This window comes from Hydra viridissima, unplaced genomic scaffold (assembly GCF_058129835.1).
Source record: "Hydra viridissima isolate aposymbiotic clone 2 unplaced genomic scaffold, HvirCarnegie_v1 scaffold_3, whole genome shotgun sequence".
Classification (NCBI taxonomy): Eukaryota; Metazoa; Cnidaria; class Hydrozoa; order Anthoathecata; family Hydridae; genus Hydra; species Hydra viridissima.
The window spans coordinates 6984715-7010565 of NW_028324302.1; the positions used below are offsets into that span (position 1 = coordinate 6984715).

General features: G+C 30.1%; 7 protein-coding genes across 11 annotated transcripts; 2 read left to right on the top strand and 5 right to left on the bottom strand.

Annotated features, from left to right (window-relative positions):
- The first annotated feature begins 112 nt into the window (after positions 1 to 112).
- Positions 113 to 2365, top strand: LOC149890792 (ribosome production factor 2 homolog). The gene is made up of 9 exons (XM_090082981.1): positions 113 to 246; positions 353 to 485; positions 588 to 625; positions 749 to 788; positions 956 to 1037; positions 1120 to 1196; positions 1420 to 1622; positions 1858 to 2002; positions 2129 to 2365. The coding sequence occupies exons 1-9, from the start codon at positions 230 to 232 to the stop codon at positions 2303 to 2305; spliced, it is 912 nt and encodes a 303-aa protein (XP_089939107.1). The 5' UTR covers positions 113 to 229; the 3' UTR covers positions 2306 to 2365.
- A 921-nt stretch (positions 2366 to 3286) lies between these two features.
- Positions 3287 to 10697, bottom strand: LOC145201324 (WD repeat-containing protein 70-like). 2 transcript variants are annotated; one of them, XR_016450628.1, is made up of 4 exons: positions 10567 to 10697; positions 8685 to 10436; positions 4941 to 4988; positions 3287 to 4340 (listed from the first exon to the last, which is right to left on the bottom strand). XR_016450628.1 is itself a non-coding variant. In XM_080074689.2 (2 exons), exons 1-2 carry the CDS (start codon positions 10616 to 10618, stop codon positions 8728 to 8730), a joined length of 1761 nt encoding a protein of 586 aa, XP_079930815.2. In that variant the 5' UTR covers positions 10619 to 10697; the 3' UTR covers positions 8607 to 8727. The 2 variants fall into 2 exon arrangements, 1 of the variants encoding a protein (XP_079930815.2); XM_080074689.2 differs by lacking the exons at positions 3287 to 4340; positions 4941 to 4988 and having other exon boundaries at positions 8607 to 10436.
- On the top strand, positions 5587 to 8727 carry LOC145201334 (uncharacterized). 4 transcript variants are annotated; one of them, XM_090081451.1, is made up of 8 exons: positions 5587 to 5781; positions 6086 to 6265; positions 6345 to 6473; positions 6864 to 6965; positions 7083 to 7220; positions 7400 to 7596; positions 7687 to 7841; positions 8178 to 8727. In XM_090081451.1, the coding sequence occupies exons 1-8, from the start codon at positions 5722 to 5724 to the stop codon at positions 8480 to 8482; spliced, it is 1266 nt and encodes a 421-aa protein (XP_089937577.1). In that variant the 5' UTR covers positions 5587 to 5721; the 3' UTR covers positions 8483 to 8727. The 4 variants fall into 4 exon arrangements, 3 of the variants coding, with proteins under 3 accessions (XP_089937577.1, XP_089937578.1, XP_089937579.1); XR_016450629.1 differs by having other exon boundaries at positions 5590 to 5781; positions 7405 to 7596; XM_090081452.1 differs by having other exon boundaries at positions 5622 to 5781; positions 6202 to 6265.
- A 318-nt stretch (positions 10698 to 11015) lies between the features above and the next one.
- On the bottom strand, positions 11016 to 12927 carry LOC145200310 (uncharacterized). Its single transcript, XM_090081454.1, has 5 exons — positions 12675 to 12927; positions 12366 to 12592; positions 12018 to 12251; positions 11598 to 11757; positions 11016 to 11439 (listed from the first exon to the last, which is right to left on the bottom strand). The coding sequence occupies exons 1-5, from the start codon at positions 12835 to 12837 to the stop codon at positions 11321 to 11323; spliced, it is 903 nt and encodes a 300-aa protein (XP_089937580.1). The 5' UTR covers positions 12838 to 12927; the 3' UTR covers positions 11016 to 11320.
- Positions 12928 to 13263: 336 nt separating this feature from the next.
- LOC145200294 (MICOS complex subunit Mic60-like) lies at positions 13264 to 22723 on the bottom strand. Its single transcript, XM_090081449.1, has 10 exons — positions 22475 to 22723; positions 22215 to 22335; positions 21747 to 21796; positions 21359 to 21578; positions 21215 to 21239; positions 20696 to 20797; positions 19523 to 20451; positions 19067 to 19288; positions 18669 to 18822; positions 13264 to 13817 (listed from the first exon to the last, which is right to left on the bottom strand). The coding sequence occupies exons 2-10, from the start codon at positions 22293 to 22295 to the stop codon at positions 13366 to 13368; spliced, it is 2235 nt and encodes a 744-aa protein (XP_089937575.1). The 5' UTR covers positions 22296 to 22335; positions 22475 to 22723; the 3' UTR covers positions 13264 to 13365.
- On the bottom strand, positions 14905 to 17078 carry LOC149890793 (uncharacterized). Its single transcript, XM_090081450.1, has 2 exons — positions 16452 to 17078; positions 14905 to 16309 (listed from the first exon to the last, which is right to left on the bottom strand). Exons 1-2 carry the CDS (start codon positions 16945 to 16947, stop codon positions 14916 to 14918), a joined length of 1890 nt encoding a protein of 629 aa, XP_089937576.1. The 5' UTR covers positions 16948 to 17078; the 3' UTR covers positions 14905 to 14915.
- Positions 22724 to 23607: 884 nt separating the features above from the next.
- Positions 23608 to 24374, bottom strand: LOC149890794 (uncharacterized). The gene is made up of 3 exons (XM_090081455.1): positions 24255 to 24374; positions 24065 to 24108; positions 23608 to 23945 (listed from the first exon to the last, which is right to left on the bottom strand). The coding sequence occupies exons 1-3, from the start codon at positions 24276 to 24278 to the stop codon at positions 23723 to 23725; spliced, it is 291 nt and encodes a 96-aa protein (XP_089937581.1). The 5' UTR covers positions 24279 to 24374; the 3' UTR covers positions 23608 to 23722.
- Between the last annotated feature and the right edge of the window lie 1477 nt (positions 24375 to 25851).

A 25851-nucleotide genomic window follows, 5' to 3' on the forward strand; every position in this document is an offset into this window, starting at 1 on the left:
TTTATTATTATTTCTTAAAGCTCAAAAGGTGCTTCATTTAATGCTGATTACACATTATTTTAAAATTAAACATTAAGCAAAAAAAAGGTTTTAATATCTAATAATTATTTACATTTATTAAACTTTTATGGTTTGTAAATTTCAATCTTTTTTTTTTTATTTTAAAATTTTTCTCTTCGCTGTATGTTTATAGATAAAAACGTAACAGTTACATTTGCAACGATTCATCATGGCATCCCAAATATCGTAAGTATCTGCATAGGTTGTTCTTTTTAAATCAACAAAAAAAAAAACAACTAGAAGTACTAAACTCTTTTTTTCTCTTTTTTAACAATTAACTTGTAACTCATAGAAAACCGAAAACGCAACGCGGAAAACGCTTTCATCTCCAGCGAGAAGCAAAGTTAGAAGAGAACACTAAAAAAGTAATGTTAATTCGAGGTGGAAAAACAAGTGAAATTGTCACACAAGCTATGAAGGATATAGTAAATTAATATTTCTTTTTAAAAGTGTTCAATTCAATTATTTTGTATTTGAATGAGTCTCATTGTTATATTTTCCTGATATTTTGTTCATTCTTTTTATAGTGCGTTTTGAAAAAACCACATTCCGCTATGTTTCATAGGTAAACTGGACTTAATATCCTTTCTCTATTTCTTGAAAGAATACCTATGCATTTAATTATCAACTCTTATTTTATAATTACAGACTTTTTGAACTTCCAGAAAGTTGTATTTGTTTTATTTAGGAAAAACATTCTACGTCCGTTTGAAGACCAGACATCTCTAGTAAGTTACCATGTTCTATTTATTAAATGACTTTTTTCATCAATGTAAAGTTATTTACAACAGATTAAATATAATGTAATATAAATATAATGTGTATAAATATGATGTAATATAAATATATAATGTGGTATAAATAGATATGAAACTAAAAGTCCACTTTGTTGTAGGAGTTTTTTTCGCAAAAGACTGATTCTTCGCTTATGGTGTTTGGCTCTCACTCTAAAAAACGAGCTCACAACTTAGTTATAGGTAAAGTAATGTTTGTTTAAAGTTAAAGTTTTATCTTAAAACTGTTGTAAAATTGTCTCTTATTGCTTATTCCTAATTTTAGGAAGCTTCTATGATTATCATGTTCTCGATATGGTGGAATTGGGCATTGAAAAGTTCGTTCCGATATCAGAATTTAAGGTTGTCTTAACAGTTGGAAAAATTTCTCTTTTTTTTTTGTTTTTTATTGTTTTGTTTTGTTTTTTTTTTTGTTTTTTTATTTCTACTCATTTTGTTTGAATATTAAAGGTTTCATGCAACTAAAAAAAAAATCTATGATTGGCATCATTGAAAAAGTCGAAGTTTAAGTATATGTTTAGAAGTAGCAAAGTAAACTTGGCTTCTTTGTTTTATTTTTATACAGACTGATAAAATACCGTCTGGGACAAAACCCTGTTTGTTGTTTGCTGGAGAAGATTTTGAGAATAACTTGGAATTCAAGAGGTTAAAAACGCTACTTATCGACTTTTGGAGGGGAGAAAATGCTGAGAATATCCGTTTAAAAGGACTCGAACATGTTTTGCAGTTTACTGCACATCATGGTAAACTCTTTCTCAGAAGTTACAGGTGAGTTCTCTTTTCTTTTTTTTTGGCATTACCTAATCAACATCCTGCGATTAAACTTGAATAGATTTTTTTTCTAACAAAGCATTATATTTCAAAACTTTCTAACAAAAAAGTTTAAAATAGTTCAAATGTTATATACTTCATGTTGCAGAAATGTCATCAAATATTTTGTTAAAACCGTTAGTTTTTTTAAATCATTTTTATCCACTGAATTGCTTTAATTTTCCTGTTATAGAGTTTTATTAAAAAAATCTGGTTTGAAGACACCGAGAGTCGAGTTAGAAGAGATAGGTCCTTCAATTGACTTTACACTTCGGAGAACTCGGCTAGCAGCTGATTCTGTTTATAAAGAAACATTAAAGAAGCCAAAAGCGTTGAAGGTTAGATTAGTTTGTAACCCGTCTTATGTATGAATGTGTATGAATGTGCACAGAGATCGTCAAATTTTTTTTTCCCTAAATTTTTATCTTAAAGCTATTTAATTGAATAACCCTGATTTTATTTAGAAAAAGAAAGTAAAAAACGTAGAGCATGATACATTTGGTACGAAAACTGGTCGAATTCACATGCAAAAGCAAGATCTCGACAAATTACAGACCAGAAAAATGAAAGGACTGAAGCGTAGCATTAACCCAACCGAAAATAAACAACCCAAAAAACTAAAAACAGATCAAGCTGAATGATTCTGATTTTCCTATCTATTTTGCTTTAAATAAATTAAAATGAAAATTGGCTGCTATAAAGATTGCTCTAGTGAATGGTTTCATGTTTCTTTACGAAATCGTTCGTGGGTTGACTCTTTACATGCGATGCTCTAAAATAGGAATATCGTAAGAGCGTTTCCATGTAACTACGCGACAAAATTCTTTTTTTTTTCTTATAAGTGTCATCAGGAAACATTTGCTAAGAGATTTTTTTTTCTCCTTTTTTTAGATTTCTTTTTCAAATGCTTTGAAAAGGTAAATTATGTTAACACTAAGGTTATTAGCTATTAAAAATACGTAAGCATAATAAACTTTCTTTAACAAAAAAAAAAAAAATGTAACTCCTTAAAATTTTTAAGTATCTAAGTTAAAGTTAGTGATTAAAATCGAGATCGAGAGATTGTGTTCAAGATCGTGAAAAAATCGAGATCGAGAGATTGTGTTCAAGATCGTGAAAAAACTTTTCACGACAAAGTCGCTCTTTTAGTATTATTTAATGTTTTTTAAATATCTTATAGTTTTTTTTTAACATTTTAAAAATTTCTTATAATATTCAGCCATATTTAAGACTACTTTGCGTTACTTCGACTCACTGCCATCAATTAGCGAATGTTAATATCGAACCGAAATTCAATTCCCTAAAACATTTTTTAAAAAAACGTTAGGTAAATTCGAACTGTTGTTTCTGCATTGAATAAGCATCGATTATTGGCCTTCTTGGATCAACAGTTTAAAAGCGAATAAATTTAGATAGTTAAATCAAGTAGCTTACTTAATAGCAATTTGATAGCTATCTTTAAAATTATTGTAATTAATCCAATTCTACTGCATAAGCAGCACATTTTGCTAAAACGAAGAGGGATGTCAATCCTAAAATATCTAAATTTGCAATGAAACCGTATGCGTTAATATCGTAATTTGAGCGATCCGAACTACAACCCAGATCAAGAATAAAATAACTGGGAAAATAATTGTGTTTTGGATAAAAGACTCGAAGTACATATTAAGGAACTATTCAATATGCAAGCGATTTTAGCAATGACTTCTTCAACTCTTAATCTGAAACTGGCGCACGTTTTCCCGACGAACTCCAGCAACATCTTTTGATGGAACTCTTCAGGACCTCAATACTGTTGCGGGGCTTGCCTACATACGTCTAGATGCTAAAATCAAGAGGATTCAGATCTAAGGATGGGGATAGCTACATATCCTTGGGCCAGAAATTCGGCATGTTTTCTGTGTCTACACAGAAAACATGCCGAATTTCTGGCTCAAGGATGCAGTCTTGCTGTAAGATCACATTGTCTTCTAGAGTGTAGCTATACAAGGCTTGATAAGTTTTTGAAGGGCCTCCACATTAAAATTTGTGTCCACTTTGAATGCGGCTTTGATGAACACTGGAGGCCTGATTTTGCGATAACTCCAAAAAAAACAAAATTTTTGGTCTGAAACTTGTACTTAATATTCTCATGTACCTCATTGACATTCAGGGGGCTTATGTAACAATCTGTTTGATTGTTGGACATCGAATCAACTGTGAAGAGATGTTCGTTGGACTAGAGCACTATGTGAGGTCCTTTCTTGAGGTAGCTAAAGATTTTCTCACATCTTTTCTCTTTGACAGCCTCTATAACGATATGTTTACTTGCCTAGCCTATGGCTTAGCATTCAGGTCCTGTTTCATAACGCTCCTGACCGTATGCTCTAACACTTTGAGCTGCATACCCGTCTTCTTATTGCTCTGGACTGGGTTTCAACAAATTCAATCACGAACAGTCCTTATAAAATGAAGGTTTAAAACTTTTCTCGTTTTTACACTGCCAGACTTCGTGCTGATACGCTTAAACTTGTTATACCGATCAAATTGGTGTAAAATGTTGAACTGGCCATTTCCAATTTGTTGGCAATGTTTTTGAGTGTGATACCATGGAGGTAATGCTTAATAACTTCCTCGTTAATTATTTCATGGCAAAATAGTCCACAAACTTTCCCGAGTAATTGTTACTACAATATTCTAAAGAAAAAAAGCATTGATTTCTACAAAAATACTTTCAAAAAGTTGTGGCTAATATATAGCGAAATTTAAGGTCGCATACGGTAAATATTTTCAGTATTAACATGGGTTATTTTTGTTTACTTCTTCATTAAGGTCTAAAGGGCGCAAAATTAAAAAAAAAACATTTAAATTAAAAAAAAAAAAGAATTTATTAAATAATAGACATAAATTATGTATTGTAAAAGTTTTTTGAAAAACATTTTCGCAGAATTTGACCCAAAATAATAATTTTCCAAAAATAGCTGAATGGAACTTTTTTGAAGGAATAAACTTTGTTTTAAAAAAACATTTTTGAAGTTCACTCCTCAAACCAAGTTTACTTTTAAGTAAGTCTCTGCATTACCAAAATTCTTTTCAGAATTCTCATCCTATCAGAAGCTTTCAGAACTTTTTAGATTTTGACAACAAGATATTGAATAAGAATGACCTGGTTTGATTTATGGTGTTTTTTAAGATATCTATTATGCACAAGGACTATAAGCAATAGGAGACATTATTTTGAAAATTAACAAGTGAAGATTTTTCAGAATTTTATTAGAACTTTATACAGATACTTACATTTAAGATGTTTGAAAATTGAAATTCAGAATGCAAGCCTTTGCTGAACTAAAAAAATACGACATTATTTTTATTTTTTCATAGTTAAATACTAAAACTGTAATTTTTAAAACTTGAAATTAATTTAAGTTCTTCGAAAGGTTTTGAATTTGCAACTATTTTGGAAAACCACGGTACCGTGTGACCAAGGTTAAAAGTATATGTAGGGTTAAGAAGAAGAAGAATTTAAGAATAAAAATAAGACAGCACACTTAATAAAATTCGTATATTAGTATTAGCATTTATAAAAAAAAAGTAATTTGTGCTGTCTAATCCAAATACCATGAGGAGAAAAAGTTTTTTTAATTCTATAAAAAAATGAATTTTGTTAAAGAATCAAAAAAAAACTCAGTTGTTAAAATGCTTCAGAGAAACTATATATTCACGAAGTTTGACTCATTTTTAAATTCAATTATTAGCACTACAATTTTGGCTCAACTTGACACAACACTAACTCAACACTGTCTCAACTCTGATTCAACTCTAACTCAAAATTGAGGCAACACTGGCTCAATATAAATAAATGCCAAATGTATCTACAGCGTAATAGATTATTTATATCTCTTATGACGCTTCATTGAGGTATTATTGAATAAATCCTGACAGATTTATTATTTAATGCTTTAAATGGCTTTTAATGTATGTTTTCAGAAAACTTTTTGAGCTGCTACTTCGACTAAATATTCAAGGGTAAAATGGAAAAATAATAAAAAGAAGATCGGTCTGATTTATCAAAATAGAGATGTTTACCAATTGGATTTTTCTTTTCATCTGTTTAACTCAAGAAAATGATGCTATCCAGGTATGTTATCAAACTAAATAAATACACAGTGATATTGCTGTTAAGATTCAATTAAAAACCAAAACTCAAATGCAGCGATTTAATTAAATGAATGAGCTTTAATGTTCTCAGTTTCATTGCTTACTTCGCTACGTAATGTGGATGATTATGAAAATATCTTCATTGTAAACAAAATTTAAAGCAAATCTAAAGAAAATGTCCTTTAACGAAAGTATAATATATTAATTAAGCCATGGTTGTAATGTTGCATAATCAGAACTTATGAAGTTCTGTTGTAAATTCTTGTTGTAAACCCTCATTTTAGAAAAAAGAAATAAAAAGCGAATACAAATCGATGTGCGAAAAAGATAGAAGTTTGAATACTTCTTCAGCTAGTTTTCAAAATTTCGGCTTTAAAAAGTCGAGTTCATTCATTTCTAGCATTAATGATGAAGACAATCCCCTTGAAGTGAACTGGCCTGCTGTATGGAATGAAGAATTCATAGTACGTATTATCGACTTCGCATACTTTCAGTCAACCATAATCTGCAATAATTTCTTGCTTAATACTTGATTGTGTTTAGAAAAATACATTTAACGTTTCAAACGCCATGATAGCCGGTAGGTTTGGAGAAATTTATAAAGTCACTGAATTTCTTGGTGGTGGTGGTTACGGTCGCATTTACAAAGCAGTAAAAAAGTCAACTTCAGAAGTAAGTTTAAATTGTTCAAAAGTTTAACGCCGAGGATTCAATAACACAGATAAATTTAGTTATTATAGTTATGGTATATATATATATATATATATATATATATATATATATATATATATATATATATATATATATATATATATATATATATACACCATAATTCCTAGTTGGGACTTATACAATACTTTATCAGTTTTCTATCTCTTAAGTTTAAAGATGGTGTTATAGTTTCTTTGAAAAAGATAGCAGGTTGTTGTCATATATTATTTAAAATATTCCAGTAGTTTTCCTAAGAGGCTGTGCGAATAACGAATCGGCACATAATTTTCACATAATTCGTAGCTAAGAGGAAAAACCTTTTACATTTTAAGCAGATTATTTACTTAATAGGAAGTTGTGGTCAAGTTTTTACGAAAATCAACGCAAAGCAATGAAAGTGGCATGAAAGAAGGAACGATACTCTTGGCCTTAGATCATCCAAACATTGTAAAGGTACATAATATTATAATTGTACTAATATTTTTACAAAACAAGAAACAGACAAATAGTTTTCGAAAATGTTCCCTATGAATTATGCTCAGAAGTTCATTTCTGAGTATTCTCTTTTAGTGCTTGCAAGTATACAACAACTTTGAGTATGTGCAAATGGTCATGAAGAATAGTGGCTCTCGAACAATGGGCTTTCACATTTATCTCAACAACATACCATTTTTTTCAGAAAATGTGGCGAGGTTTTTTCTTAGACAGGTTAATCGATTTTTTAGACGCCTAATTTAGATGTTTGGATACTTAGAGATGAATTTCTTTTCTTTCTTTTTTCTACCATGCACCAAGTGTGCTTAACTCCTCAAATGTTCATTGTGGTTATTTAGCATAGAAAAAATTAATTGAATGTTTTGGTTTATCAAGGCAAAACTTTTTTTAAGATTAGCTTTGCTGTGAAGTATCTTCATGATATTAACAGAGCACACTTGGATATTAAAGATCCAAATCTTGTTATAAACGATCAACTGGAATTACAACTTATAGATTTTGGCTTCTCTGAGGATTTAAATATTTTAAAAGAGCCAATTAAAGGAACGGTTGGAACTGATCATTTTATAGCGCCAGAGATATATTTTCGGTAATTAAAACTTATCAAACATAAATTGAAAATCAACTTAACATCACACATAAATCTTTCTCATGTAAATATTTCTAACATCTTTTCCAGTAAATTCTACGGGAAACGTGTCGATATATGGGCCCTAGGAGTTACATTTTATCTTGTGTATCACGGTCGATTTCCGTTTGATTTCGACGATAAAACTCGCGAAACAATAATCCCTTCGAGCGGGCTGTTTAAACCAATCCGAGAGTCGTCTGAAGGTAAGATTTTATTTTTATTAAGGTCTTCATACAGATTCACTCTCTTCTTCTTTTGGAACACATTTTGGAGATTTTCTTCCTCGATACTAAAATATTTTTGTTCTGTTCAACATCTTTGAATGATAGCTACATGCTCCAAAGATATTACGCAAAGATTTACAAGAGGGTAAAAAATTGCTCATAAAACAAAAATTTAATATTTGTAAATATTTCATGTTTATGCACCATCTTGGAAATGCAATATATTTTTATAATAAATGATTGATCTATTCGCATTTCATTTGAGTTGTCAAGCTTACTGCTATTGACTTTTAAATAAACAATTTCACTTTTTAGATTTTCTTCATCTGCTTCGCTGGATGTTGAACGTTGACGACGAAAAAAGAGCAACAATAGATGATGTCATAAATCACAGATGGTTTAAAGGTTCATATGAATTTGAAAGAGATCTTTTTGAGACGCCGTTCAGCGTCGATATTAATGAGCTGAACGACTACTTTCGTGTCTCTTATCGCTCTCAAAGCAGTTCAAGTATGATAAGCAACACAAATATTACAGATTATAATAATAATATAAATAGGAACTCGAAGCCAGAAGGAAGTCTGACAAAAATTGTAAAAAGTGGCCACACTAGTCAATAGAAAAAATCCACGCAACTCGATGCGCTTAGTCAAAATAATAAAGTTTGTTAGCAATTAAGTTTCATACTTAAGTAACGATCAGTAGCAACGTCGTTTTGTTAAATTATCTTATTTAGGAGTTCCGTCAAGGGACTTTTTTATATTTTACCATGGTTCAATAAAGTAATTTTGAATGTAAAAAAACCATTTTAAATTGACCTACTTCATAATTGCGTAAATAATAGCTGCAATAAGTGCAACCTAAACTAATCCGTTTTCTGTCTTTTTACCGTCGCGATTCCATCGTTTTCTTCTTCATCACTGTCTGAATCGCTTTTCGTAGTGAAAATAGGAGTAGGCTGCGTCTTAGAGTATGCTGGCGCGATCCAGAAAGGGTCCTCAGCAGCAGCTTTTGCATGCTTTAATATTGCTTCCCTTGGGTTCGCAGTATCAGCTTTTGCAAGTGCAATGTTTTTAATAACAAATCCTGTTAAACTCATTCCTTCTTTCATTCGACCACCGACGCCGTGTGAAAGACCTAAAGGAGCTTCTGGTTTATGAGAGGCGATCGGGTCCGCGCGCTGTTTTGCTTTTATTTTCTTCATAGTTTCCGCTTTTTTCTCACGGTATAATTTTAATGTAATAGGGTTTATGATTTGTGGCCTTACCAGTCCTTCACCAGGATCAACGCGCTTGTTTTTTACTTTACCGACACAAAGTGTTGCCCCCTTGGTACTTTTAGCAGGATCAAACAAAACTTTTACGTTACCATCAGATAAACCTACCAAAATTTGATTCAATTTTGTATGCCACAATGTACAAACAACAGATGTATTACCGAAATCTAATTCATGAGCAACATTAAGCGTATCTCGTTCTAAGAAGATTAATTTTCCACTACCATCTCCTTTTTTGGCAGAAGTTCCGGTGAGAATCAATTTCTCGTCAGCACTAAAAAGGCATTTCGTACTCGTGTAATAGCTAATTAGATCGTTTGCTACAGCAACCGGCTTTTGAAAGTTTCTTAAATCCCATTGCTTTAAAGTATCGTCACCTCCACGTGAGATAAGAGATTTTTCGTCAGAAGATATACACAAACACGACGTCTCGCTACCGTTAGTATGAGCTTGCATATTACTAAAGGATGTATTAACAAACAGCCGTCTAGTATCCCACCCCTGAATAGAACCATCTTGTCCTGATCCAACAATTAATTTTCCATCTCGATTAAACAAACAAAAAGTGACACCAGTTTTTTTACTTTGCTTATTCTTCATTCTGATAACATCTTTGTTTTTTTTCTTGGTATTAATATCCCAAATTCGTATAGTTCCGTCATCCCCACATGAAATAAATTGGTTTCGGTCTCTCGGATCCCAGCAAGAGTTACGAACCATAGATACATGACCTTTTGTATTTTTCATGTCGACAATATACTGATCACCTTTTTTGCATTCGTATACCTGGTGTCCATCTCGATCTAAAACTTGCGGTTGTGCATTTCCGGTCGAAACAAGTATCATGTCACCGGTTGCACTATATTGTAGTGCGTTCACCCAATGACCATCTGCCGGTGTTAGAGTTCTAAAAGGCCGCAAGCTAACATCCATGCTGTTAAAGTCCCAAAATTTAACCTCATAATCATAGCTACCCGTAGCAAGTCTAGAACCCGAGGGATCAAGAGCCATTGCTGAAACTACTTTTTGACCATGGCATAAATTAATTTCATGAGACATGGGTATCTTTTGTATAGGTGTCAAATCAGATTCATCTTCCTCTGAAACATCGCTGTCAGAATCGTCATCTTTTTTAACCTCTTGTAAAGGTTTGTCATTTGGTAGGTCAGGAAGAGGTCCAATAACAGCATCGTTATCTTCTTCATCACAATGAAGAGGCAGAGGAGGAGCTTTTATTAATCTTTTTGCTTCATTTAACTTTTGGTTCAAAATTTCTTCTTTAGGTGGTTTTTTTGCACCTAAATAGAAAACAAATATCTCTTGTATCTTGAAGTTTTAATATTTTAAACAACAAAAAAAAAAACCAAAAAAAAACAAAAACTTTCAGATGTTTAAAAATAGGTGAAGTTAAAAACATCATTATCCTACCAAAGCCGCTAAAACCCATCATTTGTCGCATCATATCTTCTTCAGATGCCATGGTTAAATTCAACCGGTAAACACCAAAGTCCTAGTTTTATTTAGTCTGGATAATATGCAATCTGTAAAAAAATTGAAACCTAGAAAAAATAATGACAAAGTTATTGAACATAGGAATAACACAATGTGAATTTATCGAACTATTATCAACTACTATACACATTAAACTATGCTTAACAGTAGATTTTACGAAGATCGAAGTGAACTAAAAGTGGTTTGAGTTTTACGTGTTACTATTCGTACCAAATCAAAACATTCAAAAACGAAAATAAAATACTTTAAACGGTTTCGTGTAAGTTTAGTAACTTTAATACACAAGTATACACAAACACATACATGTGTGTGTGTGTGTTTGTATATACATATATATATATATATAATATAAAAAATATAGTTACCATAAAAAATGAATACAAGCAGCAATAAAATTTGGATCGTTGCAAGTTAATAGTTAAGGTCTATATCGGACATTCTTATTCAAAGTTAAGTTTCAAAATTAAAAGTAAATTTTTTTTACAAGAGTTTCTTTCGTTTGAACTTTACACTGAGTATTTATGTTGAGACTTATTCTAAAATATAAGTAGTTACTTATTATTATAACCATTCTGCCAGGTTTTTAACACAAACCATATTTAACAAAGATTGTAATAAACCACGAAAATGTTGTAAGATTTAAACTTTATCCATCAAGTTATAACAGGAGCTATGAGAACGGTTTCTGAGCATGACATGCATAGTTTATAAGCGTTGAAGGCATCCAACTCCATTGTTTCGTGAGCGGATTTAAAGCCATTCCCAAATACTTGAGCTTGAACATACCATCTTCAAAAAAAAAAAAAAAAAACGTTTACAAACATAAAATTTATGAACTAATAGTCTTATTAAAAAAGATGCGTAAAACATTTCAAACAGGATTAACTGATCCCTAAAATCAAGAATAAAATGATTGAAACAGCTCCTTCAACCAATAAAATTCTTACTATTTTTTAGGTAGCCTGTCAGTTCACTCGGGGTAACAAATTTATTTGCATCGTGCGTATTTACAGGTACAATTCTGAATACATACTCTGCGGCATACTTTGCAAGTAATGTAGAAATAGGTGTTCGATTTATAGTGGTGAATAAAATATAACCCCCAGGCTAAAATCAATTTAACATAATGTAATATAGAAATAAAAAACAAACATCAATTTATAATAAAAAAAGAATACAACTGAATAATTTTTTAAATAACACCAAACAGCTAAAAAAGCTAAATTTATCAAATTATCAATAAGTAATGCAGTATGTAAGAAATAACTTATTTTTAAGCGTAATGTAAACTGAGTATTACATAAACGGCAAACAAACTGAGAATTACTAAAGCAATAAGTTTCATGATGTCACTAACTTAACCTTACTTTAACATGACTACAACAGTGTGAAACAAACGAGCGCGGCTCGTTGACATGCTCCAGTACCTCAGATGCCACCACTAAGTCGTAGAATTCAGTTGGACATAGCTCTTCTATGAGAGTGCATTGATATCTTAAATTTTTTAATTCAGGTTGAAAAGCTAAATGTGACTGAGCTATCTCGATGCTTTCTGGAAGTGGATCAATTCCTATAACGTCCGCACCAAGTCGCGCAATCGACTAAAATAATATGAAACTATTATCTTAAAGATTATTCTTTTCCAATTTTAAAAGCTTTTAAATTGGCTGCCTTATTTTTTTCCCATTTTCCCACAATTGTTTTCAAAATCTTACTTCTGATAGAATTCCCCCTCCACAACCAACATCTAAGATTTTATATCCTTTTAAAGGATGTACAAGGTCGGTGTGCGATTGATGATTGGTTAAGAGTTTTTTAATGAGGGGGATTCGAAGTTTGTTCATAGCGCGTAGAATTTCTAACTTTCCACCAGGCTTCCACCACTGAGATGATAGCTGACGAAATTGATCCATTTCACTTATTAAAACTGTAGAATCCGAAACTAAAAAAAAAAATTTTTTTTAATTGTAAAATTTGATAATTGCTGTACTACTTTCTTTTCCCTCGCTCAAAAAATTTCTGACCTGATTGTTTTCTATTTTCTTCTTCGTAATCTTTTTGTGAATTACTAAAATATGCTTCTTGAGCAAAGCTTCTTTTAAAAAAATAAGAAGACATCTTGCAACTGCAACCATTTCTTTGAAGACAAGATCTAAGCATCATTGTTATAAACAAGCTTGTTGACATACACAACCTTCAAAATAAATGTGATATTAAGCCTTCATAGACCAGTTTTAATTCTGAAATACAACGAATGACTATAGAGCACTTTATGGAGAGTCAAAATTTCTCAGCATGATAAACTGTGAATATTTCTAAGAAAGCAAAACTTGAAGAAACTATTCTCTTTGAAAACATTTTTACAAAATGCTTATTAAAATATTTATAGTCAATTCTTTATTTTACCCTACCAGCCTTAACGTCATATATATCAGCAAAAATTTGCATAAAAAAGTTTGAAACTTTGGAAAAATGACTTTTTCGACTCTTTGTGCCATAAGCAAAACTAATGGTTTAAAAAACAAGAAAAAATGAGAATTTCATTTTGAACTGGTTTAAAAAAAAGTAATATCAAAAATAAAAAATAATAAACAAAGTAAAGAGAACATTGTAGTCTTAATGGGTCTCAAATTTGCTGTTTGTAGGGTAACAAAGTCTTTATGTAAGAGTTTTTGAAATAATACATTTTTGTTCCAAATGCCAAAAGGTGTTATTTTACTCCATTTCAACACACAATGATGCAACATAAGCACTCAACAAATTGGCAGTTTGTCTTGTTTCTAGTAGCAAAATTGTTTCTTTTAGCCAATCATGACTTAATTTACGTGAAACTCCTTTTAATTGGCTAATGAATTTGGCAGCTTGAAACAGATCACCCTGACTAGCAAAGTATTCAGCTTTAGCCAAGATTTCATAAGTGTCTAATTTCTCAAGATCAATTTGCTCATCCATGTTCATTTGGTACCACTGTGAGATGACAAAGAAAGATTTAAGAAAAGAAAGACCATACTTCAAAATCGATCCTCCCTCATTAACCATTCCAACTTTTTTGCAAGCACTCTTGACTCGTTTGAAACGTTCCAACAATACCTTTTCTGGTATAACACCCATCTTAGCTGCATCTTCTGGAAAAGAGGCAATGATCTCATGTAGAACTTGACAGTTTCCTAAATAAAAAAATAGTTTGAAAATAAAAAAATAATAAAATAATTTGAGTATAAATAAGCTCAACTGCATTTTTGCTCTTTAATTTCAGTTTATTCTTACATTATCTTATACTGAACTCTTGCAGCCAGTTTTAAGAAATCATTTTCAATTCAGGATATTTGAATAACTACCAAAATCTAACATATTTGATTGAATATGCAAATAAAGTGTACACATATTTTGTAATTTTAATCAAGATTACTATAACAGTGTCTAGAAAGTGCTGCACTAACTGTTGATAGCTTTTAAATGTCTGTGGTTAATTGAGATTTGTTAATCAGAAAAAAAAATTTACACAACTTATAAAACAAAAACAAGAATTTTATTTTGGATGCAAAGTTGGTGACCAAATAAAATATGAATAGAAAATGATCATTTGTTGTTGTAGTTTATAGAATGTAAAGGGGATTTAATTCAGAAAACAAAAAGTAAAATTTATTATTTTAATCTTTTCCCTACTATTTGCCCAGCGTTCCATATTGAAATCTATCATATTCCTATTCCTATGGAACATAGACACACCCATTGGCAGAAGAAAAGAATTACTCTGGCAAGCTCCAGAAAAACCCTTTGTTGAGAGCAATTTTGACATTTTCCTGATCTCAAAACTATAAAAACTGAAATCATCTATCGCCGTCCGCAGAAGAAAAGTGTGTTTAAAATTTTGCTTATTCTTAAAAAATTGAAAATGACAGCATTCAATATTTATTGGCATTTTTACAGTATTATAAATATTCTTTATTCTAGGTTGACATAAAAAACACAAAAGGTAACTGTTTAACAAAAAATTGCAAAAGATTATATAACAAATCAAGTTTTTAAACACTATTTTTTTCTAAAACAAAAGATATTCAATAGTTGCTATAAAATAATCTGCAAAATCAGAAGAAACTACAACGGAAAATTGCATCTTTGATTGTTTCATCAATGATCCTTAAGCTATGGTTGAGTACAACAGCTTTTACTCAACAAGTTATCCAAGAGTGAAAAAAGCAGTTTTTCTCATTGAAGTATTAGAAAATGTGCACTATTTTTTAGTATTCATACTTTTCTCTTTCTTACAAGCTTTTGCTGTTGTAGTCAACCAAACAGGTTTGTAGCCACTTCCCATATTCAGGATGATCAATTGGCCTTTTGTATCTACTCCAGTGTAATTTGAAGTTGTGGTGCATAGCCTCTACTGCCTGCTCACTGTATTTTCCTAGTGGTTCACTTTGTTTTTCAATGAACTCTTTCACGTGGAAAAGTACTGCATGAACCTTTGGAGTGATTCTTCCTCTTGTCAGAGACAAGTATGCAGTGTGAAATTTATCAATTCTTTCTACATAGTCAGGTTCCAATTTGTTTCCAAAGCATGCAGAAACCACAGAATCAAATTTTTGCAGTGTGTCAATTGTATCAAAGATGTCAAATGCGCTATCTTGTTCTGCCATTCTCTGAAGAAGATCCACATTCTTCAGCATTTTCTTGCATTCATTGCCAGCAAACTGCCCACCATGAAAAGGCTGTGGTTTGATATGTAGATCATTTAGCCAAGCTGAGACTTTTGGCCAAGACTCCCTTAGAATGTTGTAAAGATGGTTTACAACACCCAGAAGTAGGTGAAGTTCCATTGGTGGAATGACGTCCAAGACAAGTGTGCTGTCTGGTACATTTAGAAGTGGCAAGTTGACAACATTTTTGAATAGCTTAGCTTTCTTCAAATCCTGACCATTTGCATTGAAATCCTCAAAGCATCGTCTCAAAGAGCCAAATGTTCGAGGGGTGCCACATTGGGCTAAATTCTTGTGAGAGGCATCACACCATGTGCAAGGGTGAGAGCTGGCATGTGACTGAAGGCCACAAACAATGTTGGCTAACTTCAAATCTGTTGAGAGAAGGAGGTCAACTTTCTCGATTACAAGAAGATTGAGGATCTTTTGAATATTACTGTAATTTTCATGCACATCCTCAGCAATTGCAACTAGCAGCTGCTTCTTGACTCCACTGTCCCTGGCAGTTGGTGTGGCTAAAGTTTTCTTGTTTGGTGGTGACCCTGCCTCCATGCTCTGCTCTGCCTCTTGAATGCCCAAACTTACTTTCAAGAAACCACCACCACCATCAAGGCCAAGCTTTACAATGTGTGATGAATAGATTTGTCTTCTCAACAGAACATCATTGAGGAGATCTGCAAGATCTTTGCAATGCACAACAATTTGTTGGCGTTTCTGCAACTTATCATTACTGACCTGAATTTTTGTTTGGATAAAATGATCTTTGAGTTGTTTTCCTGCATCACAAAATTTTTCATGAAAGTTAGGCTCCAAAATCTGACCCTTGGACACGTGATGGATGGTTGATGCAAACTTCTTCATGTTTGTGTTTGACAGGCCTGTGTTAACTTGCACTTGCACAAGATCCTGAGTGCTCAAGATAGGACCATCACCAAAGAGTCTTTTTGTTTTTAATGAACCTGAAAGTTATCATTACATCACATTATTGTCTTGATTGTATTACATTCATAATAATGCCATTAAATTTTTTTAATTCTAGCAAAAAGCAACTGTCTCACTCAGTTGACTTATGTTTCACTAATTGAAAGATACTTAAATCACCTTTAGTTAGTGGTAGGGGGCGACCACCACCTGCATGAGACAGTCTGATTGTCCCATGTGGAGAGGATTTTTTGGCTGCAACAATAGTGGATGCAATTTGCTCAGAGACTTTAGAATCCGTGATGGCTAGTTGTCTCATATTTTCTCGAAATGTAAATGTGTTACAGTTGTGTGAGATGCCTCTTCCAATAATGGAGAGGCAGTCTGAGCATCTTCTTTGAGTTTGGCCTGTTTCCAATTTTTCTTGATCTTCAAGTGGGTGCTTTTGAAAAACTTTCATTCGACCAATCTGGCAGATTAGGCAGTCACAGTTGTTGCCTCTTGTTGAAGGTCGAACTTTGACAGATGTGAAGTCAAAAAGAGGTGGTAAATTGACTTCTGCTCCATTCTTCTTCTTTCCTATGGTTATTCGGCAAGTATCGCATATTCCAAGAGGCACTCTGTTGTCAGCAAAATCAAGACTTGATGAAAGTATGCTCAACACATCATCCATCATAGATTTTGTGAGAACTCTGAAAACAATACATAAAGCTCATCAGATAATGTATATCAAAAGAATTTTATGTTAAATATTCAAATGAAGAAATAAATGTTTTATAAATAAATCAAATTATTAAAGAAAAAGGAAAAAATAATACAATACCTTGAGCTCTTTCTCATGCAGAGAAAACAGACGGTTTTTCTGCAGTCATCGTGTGATTTGGCTTGATTTGGCATTCTTTTGCTTCAATTTAGGTTTAGAAACTGAAAAAATTATTCTTTTAAAAAATTATTCCATAACAATTCAAAATTTGAGTAACAGCATAAATTTAAAAATGATAATTGCTGTTTCTTGGATTTGATAAAAGTTATATAGTTTCAAAATTAAAAATTATTTTTTAATTTTGGTTAAATTACAGCATGGAAGTTACAAACAATATTCAATTAATGATCGCAAAATTTTATACTGAATACCTAAAGTTAGCGTAACAAAAGAGCAATGTAGATCATTAATAATTGCACATTCTCAGATTTAGTAAAAATGAAATTATTTGCAGTTTTATATTCTAATTAGTTTCTCTAACCAGATTATATGTTTTTAATTGTTTTTAATATGAAAATCTAAGGTTACTGCGGCTGTAAAAATGCCAAAAACTTTTAATGCTGTCATTTGCTGTTTTTTATAAAGTATAAATTTAAAAATGAAATTTCTTTCACGGACGGTGATGGATGATTTCAGTTTTTATAGTTTTGAGATCAGGAAAGTGTCAAAATTGCTCCCACCAAAGGGTTTTTCTGGAGCTTGCCAGAGTAATTCTTTTCTTCTGCCAATGGGTGTGTAGAACAAACAGTAGATAAATGAATATGAAAAAATTGATCCAATGGATATGTAGTCAGATCAACTATTTAGAGTATAAACCACTCAAATAAAAGAACCCCATTTTATTAATCAGAACAAGTTAAATCTCATCAGGAACCTAAATCTTCCTAAGAACAAAGCAGAACTCCTAGCTTCTAGATTAGAATTTTTTGACTGAATCTTTTTACTGTAAAAAGACTTGAGAATCTTCTTTTCTTCAACAGGGTTTTCATCTTGCTGAAGTAATATAAATGGACTGATGACTGATGATGATGGGATAATGTAATCTTAGCCATAAATACCATTCAAAGAAATGGCACTTATTTATAGATTCTCAAAGCTGTACTCAAAGCTGTACCACATTAGTAATATCTTTCTTTCAATTCTGATTGTAAACTCAATCTACATATGAAGGATATATACAGTTTATTTTAGAGGAAATTAAATATATGGATTAAATGAATTTAATCTTCATGCTCTTAAGTGATTATGCCCTTATGGATCAAATGAATTTAACTTCATGCCCTTAAGCAGTGTAACCACTTCTAAAACCCAACATTAGTTTGCAACCACTTCTAAAGCCCCACATTTTTATCATAGTTATTCATTAAAACCTTAATGAATAACTATGATAAAAAATTGTTCCAGAGAGTATGTTAACAGTTTATAAAAGAAAATCTGTTCATTAAATGCAAGATTTCTGTTCATTAGATGCAAGACATAGTAAAACAACTTGTTTTTCTTGAAAAATAGAAAAAAAGAAAGGGAATTTTCTTGAAATAGTGACAAAAAATTAGGATAAGTATTGAGAGCTTTAACATTTTTGTTTATTCTGCTGATAACTTTTCTTTAAAAAATTAAACCATAAAATTATCTACCTCCAATTTGCAACAGAGACATTAAATCTGGCATAAGATTTCTTGTACGACCATGAATAAGTTCTTCTTTCAAGGTTGCTTCCAGTACTTGTGAAGCTACCCATAACTTTTGGGTTCGACGTTGTCTTTCTTCAATATTCACAACATCATTAATCTAAAGGAGTTTGCATAAAACAAAAACCATGTATTTAACAATTATGTTTATATATTTATGTGTTTGTTTATATATTATATAAATATATATATAAATATATATATATATATATATATATATATATATATATATATATATATATATATATATATATATATATATATATATATATATATATATATATATATATATATATGTATATTTTTATTTTTAGAATAACTTGTTTTGATCATAAAAAAATTACTTTAGAGTGAATTCCATTTAGATACATTAAATTCTTTTCAAGACGCATTTGGAAGCCATTTTCCTGCTCATTTAATTTTTTTACTAGTTCTTCATGATGTTTATTATTAAGGGTGTTTTCCTGTACACTTAACTGATCTAACAAATGCTCACTGTGAGCACTAGCCTGTCGCTTTAACTGTACATGCATTTCTCGCTCATACTCATCCTTGATTTCTTCCACCTAAACACAATAATTATAAAAAATTATAATCAAACAATCTAATTTTTCACTGTTAACATCAAATGGTTTATAACAAAAATGGATTGAATTGTTTGCAAAGGCTTAAAATAAAAAATTTAAAAAGTTGATGCCTGTCATTTTAAACAAGCGAGAATGTGCATATCTTAAACTGAGGTATTCTCTAAAGATAAATGTTGCCATCATACAATAAAATACATAGAACAAATATGCAACCTTTTTTTCATAATTATTCAATATTTCAGCTTCTAGAGTGCGAAGCTCAGAAATCAATTTCTGTTCAAATTCCTTTGCAATTACATCTTTTTCACGGGACACCATTTCATTGAACTTATCAGATGCTAGAATATTAGATTCAGTTGCTCTTAAACGCTCTAACTCAGCTCTCTGAAGAGCATAGAAAAGCAAAGTATCTTGAAATTGGGAGTTAAGGATATCTTTGTTTTTGTTTTCTTCAATGAGTTTTAATAGGTCTGGAGTAAACTGTTTCAATTGATTTTTCAATGTGTCAGACGCACCAAACACTACTTTACTGTAGTCTAGAACAAACTGAAGTTCTTTATTTGCAGCCTGTAATTGAGCTTCAGCAGTGGCCAGGGCCTCAGTACTTTGAAAAACAACTTTTTTTGTTTCTGATGTTATTTCATCTTCGATTTTAATGTTTTCAAGAAATTTCTTTACATTCAATAACTCAGCTTCAAGTTCAGCACCTTTTTCTTTGGTTGTTTGAATAAACTTGAGTGCTGATGTTTCAAGCTGAGAAGTAGACTTCCATATAGAGTTGTAAGCTTCATTTTCATTGGTAACAAAGATTGCTTCAGCTAGCTTATGGATATATTCTTTTAGGTTAGACACTGCTTCATGTTGTGTAGCATTATAGTCTGAGAAAAGATCTTTAATCTGCTGAGAATATGTTTCTAACACAACCTCAATTGCAGCTTGATCAGCTAAATATGTCAAACTTTCCAGTTCTTCTTTTGAAAGAGAAGGTCTAGTTTCTGAGCTCAAAAGATTGTCTTGTTTAACAACATCCTGTTCAGATATTTCAGATTTAGGTGCATGTGATGCTTCAGCTGTAGTAGAATCTTGTTCAGAAGAAATTTCTTTTTTTTCTGATTCTTTTTCAGAAGTATTTTCAGGTAAATCTAAGTTAGAAACAAGAATAAAATTTAAAAATAGATTTAAATTCAAAAGAATAAAGTCCTGAATGTATGAAAATTCAAATTTAAAAGATTATTTTAAATTATTATGATTTTACAAAAAAATTTTTTTTTTTTTTTTTTGAAAAAATAATATATCAACTTTAACTGTTTTAAAATCATTATTTCAACTTAAAAAATATATTAATAAAAAAAATAATAATAAAAAAAAAATTAAACAAAAGTTTACCTTGTTTTGGTGCAATCAGAATATTATTGATTTCCACATCAATAGTAGATACTGCGGGCATATCTGTAATGTTGACTGTTAGAGCATCAGATGTATAAGATTCTGAATACAAATGAATGTAATTTGACAAGTAAAAATAAAATACTAAATCAAAAATAAAAAAAAATAAAGTAAAATAAAATGGCTATCTTGTTACATTAAAACCAAAAACACTAAACTTTAATGCGAACATTTATAACCATGTTTATATTATTTTGACACTTTATTACTTGTCAACCACTTAACAAATTTTTTTAAAAAACAATTTACTTTATTAAATTTTTGAGTAAAATAATATTAAATTTGACAAAATGTTATTAATTTAAAAAAAAGCCTAGTGCCAGTGTTGATTTTCTTTTTTAGCAGTATAGTGTTTGTCTTCATTTTTATAAAAAAATTTAATTTTCGCAAAATTTAATATGTTATTTTTTTAAAAAAATAAACTAAATATACTCTTTAAAAAAACAAAAATTAACATACCTACTCTTTTACTGTGATGTTTTTCCTAGAACAAAATCCAGTTAGCAATAAAAATAATGCAAACATAACTAAACTTAGGTAAAAAAAGAAATGAAATTAATTGGAATTTAAAGACATCATAAACAATTATTGAGTTTAACTTACTGGTCGTTGAGTAAATTCTTTCACTTCTAAAGCATTATGCGTTACTGGTAAAGTGCCATAAAGAGTTTCAAAAAGATTTTTAGAAAAAGGGAACTTTGTTTCTACATTTTTGCGAAACTCATTGTTATATTTTGCATAAAGAGCTGAACCACCAATTCCTAAAACTCCTAATGAAAGTAGAGAAGTCCCAACAACAGTTCCACTTGACGATTTGGGAGCACTGAAAGTTCAAAACTTATTGCAAAAAAACGTTTTCTTTTAAATTTTTAATCATTCTTATTAAAAGAAGATATTTGTAGTAAATTTTAAGTTAAATTATTCTAATTTTTTTTTTTTTTTTAATCAATATAATTTACATTAAAAGTTAAAAAAAACAAAAAAACAATACCTAGAAACACTGTTGAAACAGACTTGTATAGTAGAAACATTAGGCCCTTGCTAAATATAAAATTTTAAATCACTTCAAACATTTTTAATAGATAAGTATTTTGCATCAAGCACTGCTCTTAGAAGACAATTAAAAATTAAAAATTAAAACACATAAAACAAGCCAAATTTAAATTTCTCAATAAAAAAAAAATGAAATTGTTTTGCAGATCAAACAAGAAATCTAAATCAAAATCAAACAATCAGTTATCAACCAACCAAACCAAATTGTCAATCAGTTATTAATCATGGAAGTATAAAAGCAAAAATTGTTTCACAATCTTAAAACAGAAAATTAAGATAAACTTACATCCTAGTTAAATAATAAATAGATATTCATTTTAAAATATTTGTAAAAAAAATATTTAAAAGTAAAAAATGTAAAAGATTCATTCAAAATAAAACAAATAAAATTCAAATCAAAGAATACTTGTCTTAGTCCAGATTTTGAAAAAGACCATTGCTTGAGAACTAAAATTTGATTTTTAGATCTGCAGTTACTTCGGTACATATTTCACGTTGTTGTTTAAAGGAACATTATATTTTTATAACTATAAGAAACAAAAAAACTTTTTTGTTTTTCTATTTGTTTTAAGCTTTTTTAATCTGAACAGAATGCGGTATTAAAATTTCATTCACAAATCTTGAAGTGCATGTTTATTGTTAGAAAACAATAAACTTACTACTTACCTTTTTGTGGTTGTTGCAACTAGAGATGCTAACCACCTGGAATTTTTCTGGATTACGATGTCCAAAATGGTGTTTATTAGAACAGTAAATTAAAAAGGAACATAGAACTTTTTTGGAGGGGTATTTTGAGCATTTGGTTAAAGTTAGTAAAAATGAACAGAAACTTTACTTGACTTCCTAGACAATTCCAAGACAGCAAATTTCATTTAATTACTTTTATTAAATAGATAATTATCCAGTAAAAAGCTTGAAAAAGTCAAAATTCTTCATTGATTAAAAAAAAATAATCAAGAAAGAAAAGTCTAATTTTTTTATGATGAAAAAAGCCTAACTTTGTGTAGAATGCATTGGTGATAGGAGTTGAAAAGCTTTAGAACCCCAAATCTAATGAACTTTATGATCACTGATAAAAGTTGATAACCCTAGTTGCAAAGTTGTTTTGTTATGATTTGCACACAAAACACTAATTTACCTGCACCAAAAATAATCATTATTCTGCACATAAAATAATAACTTAAAAATGATTTTGAAAAATAACAATATTTTTTATCAATAATTGTAGATTTAAAATAACAAAGCATTAGCAAACTTTATTTAATAAATGGTTACACAACATAAGAATGATAGCATGTAAAAATATCTTCAAAAACTTTTAGATTAATTTTAAAAATTAGAAACAAACCTCATTTACTAAATTAAGATTTTTTTATCATACTATATTTACCAGTTACAGACTAGTTATCATATTTAAACAACTTAAGATATTAGGTAAAAATTAAAAAAACAGTACTAGCAAATAACAATGATAATTGTCAAACAAAGCTCTAAATAACAATGATAATTTTTAAACAAAGCTTATCCAGAAAGATTTTTTGTAAAGTATAACAAAAGGAGACACAAAACCTATTCTCTAAAACTGCTAACTAACTGCATGTTAATGTGAATTTATACTTGAAATCCCTCAAAAATACAAAAACAAAAAAAATACAAAAAAAAAAATAAAATAGGCAAATAAACATTAGCCAATATAAAAATAAGTTGAATACTTATTTTTCAAATGGCTCTTAAACAGTAAAATAAAAATGTACTTTTTTATGTACATTTAATTACTTTGAAAAATTATTAAATACACATTAAAAAAGATCATGTTCTTTTTAAATTTTCTTTTACATATGAGAAAACAAAGATAATATTTAAAATAAAACAGATAGATTGAAAGAAAAATTACTCCTCCTATAACTATAAGTATTATAAAACATCATCTTCTTTATGATTTACTATATCACTGCTTTTACTTTTCAAAGGTCCATATGCAAGGTTGAAAATTGTTTCAGAGCCTGCAATATTTAACTGAACTGCTCTTCTAAAATCATCATCAAATTTTGAATACATTATACATCCTATTGTAAACAATCCAAAGCTTGTAGCAGATCCTCCAAGATAGAATAAAGGTAGAATCAAACTGTTTGAACTAAAAATAAAGCACTGAAATAGGAAGTAAAAGAGAGGGAAAAGTTATATATTTTCAATTTACCATTTCTCATTTAAAATCAATTTTATCTTCTGTTTATTAAAAAAGATACAGCTCACCTGATGCTTTGGTTTCTTATAAGTAAACTGTGTAAAGGTCTTTTCTAAAGTAAAAAGCTTTACAAAATAAGTGTGTTTATAAAAAATAAATATTTTAACCATACTATTACTATGTAATACATTTATAAATATATAAAAAATCATAATATTATCATTATAGTTCAGAAGTAACCATAATAACTGAACTCACTATTTTAAATCGTGTAAATAGCATCAGTGATTTCTAAGCCTGCTGGCTTTATGTATTTAAAAAACTTTTTACTTTGCTGTCAATAGAATAGGCTAGTTAGCAATGTAAATATTGAGTGTGTGTGTCTATATATATATATATATATATATATATATATATATATATATATATATATATATATATATATATATATATATATATATATATATATATATATATATATATATATATATATATATATATATACATCATTATTGGCCCGGCTTTTGATTTGACTCGCGGCGGTGGGAGAGAGATTCTTTTTGCCAAACAGTCTATAACAGACTTAACACCTCTATTCAAAGCGAGAAGCATTTTACATGTAAGTGTGGATAGTCAGTGACAGATATATCGGTGGTAATTTAAATCTTATTATTACTACCACCGGACCTAATAGCGACAATCATCCCCCCTCAAAAAAAAAATTGGTTTGGTCCAATAAATGCGTAAAAGTATTATTCGCCGCACTTTTATGAGCATTTTGTGTTCAGTTTTGTGCTCAGTTTTGTTCTAACGTTAAAACATCAAAAATAATTTATGAAAATTTTTTACATATTTAGTGGATTTCAATTCTCGAATTGCCATAAGCTGAAGTTATTAAAAAATTGGTCAATTCTATACCATTAAATGGTACGGAATTGAACAATTTTTTAATAACTTCAGCCAGAATAATTTTTCATTCTCTTTTGATGGACTTGACTTCATTTAGATTTCTCGCCTCTTTGTTATGAAGTTGTGAATTTTGACTACAAGCTCATCTGTTACCAATATGACTTTAAAGTAGTGTAAAACAATGCGTGACGTCATAAACCGACAGTTGGGGGAATACTTTTTTTTTCCATCAAATTATCGTGGTGTGGCCTAACAAAGTCCTATACTTTATGAAAGTCCTAGTTTAAGAAATGATAAATTTTGTATATGTAAAATAAACATTTAGAGAAAAAAGTTTAATTATTTTAACTAACTAGGTATCTAGTTAAAGACAACAAAGTTATTTTACTCAAATGTTTATTTTATATGAACGAAATTTGTCATTCTTAACTTAGGACTTTCTTAAAGTATAGGACTTTGTAAGGTCACACCACGATAACTGAGAATGAAAAAAAGAAATGCTGCCAAAATAGCACGCGAGCAAAAGGATAAAAACCTAGCTATTGTTAGCAGTAATACTGTGACGCAAAGACTACAAGACGTGAGACTTTTTGGTTGTATAAGTATTAAAAGACCATGAATCAGTAAAAAGAATCGAAGACGATTAAATCAATTAAAACTTGCCAAAACCTAAAATAAAAAATTAAAGATTGGAAAAAAAGCTGCTTTCTCAGATGAATTCAAATACAATCTTTATGGGAGTGATAGTAGAAAACTTGTACGACGTCCTATTAGCACGAGAAACGGGATTGGTAACAAATTCCAATTGTGAAACACGTTGGAGGAAATGTGATGGTTTATAGAAGTTAATAAAAGTATGATCGTTGCTATTTACAAGGATCTTTGTATAAATCTTTTAAATAACCATGGAGTAAATAATCAAGAACGGTCAAATCAGGAAATTCAT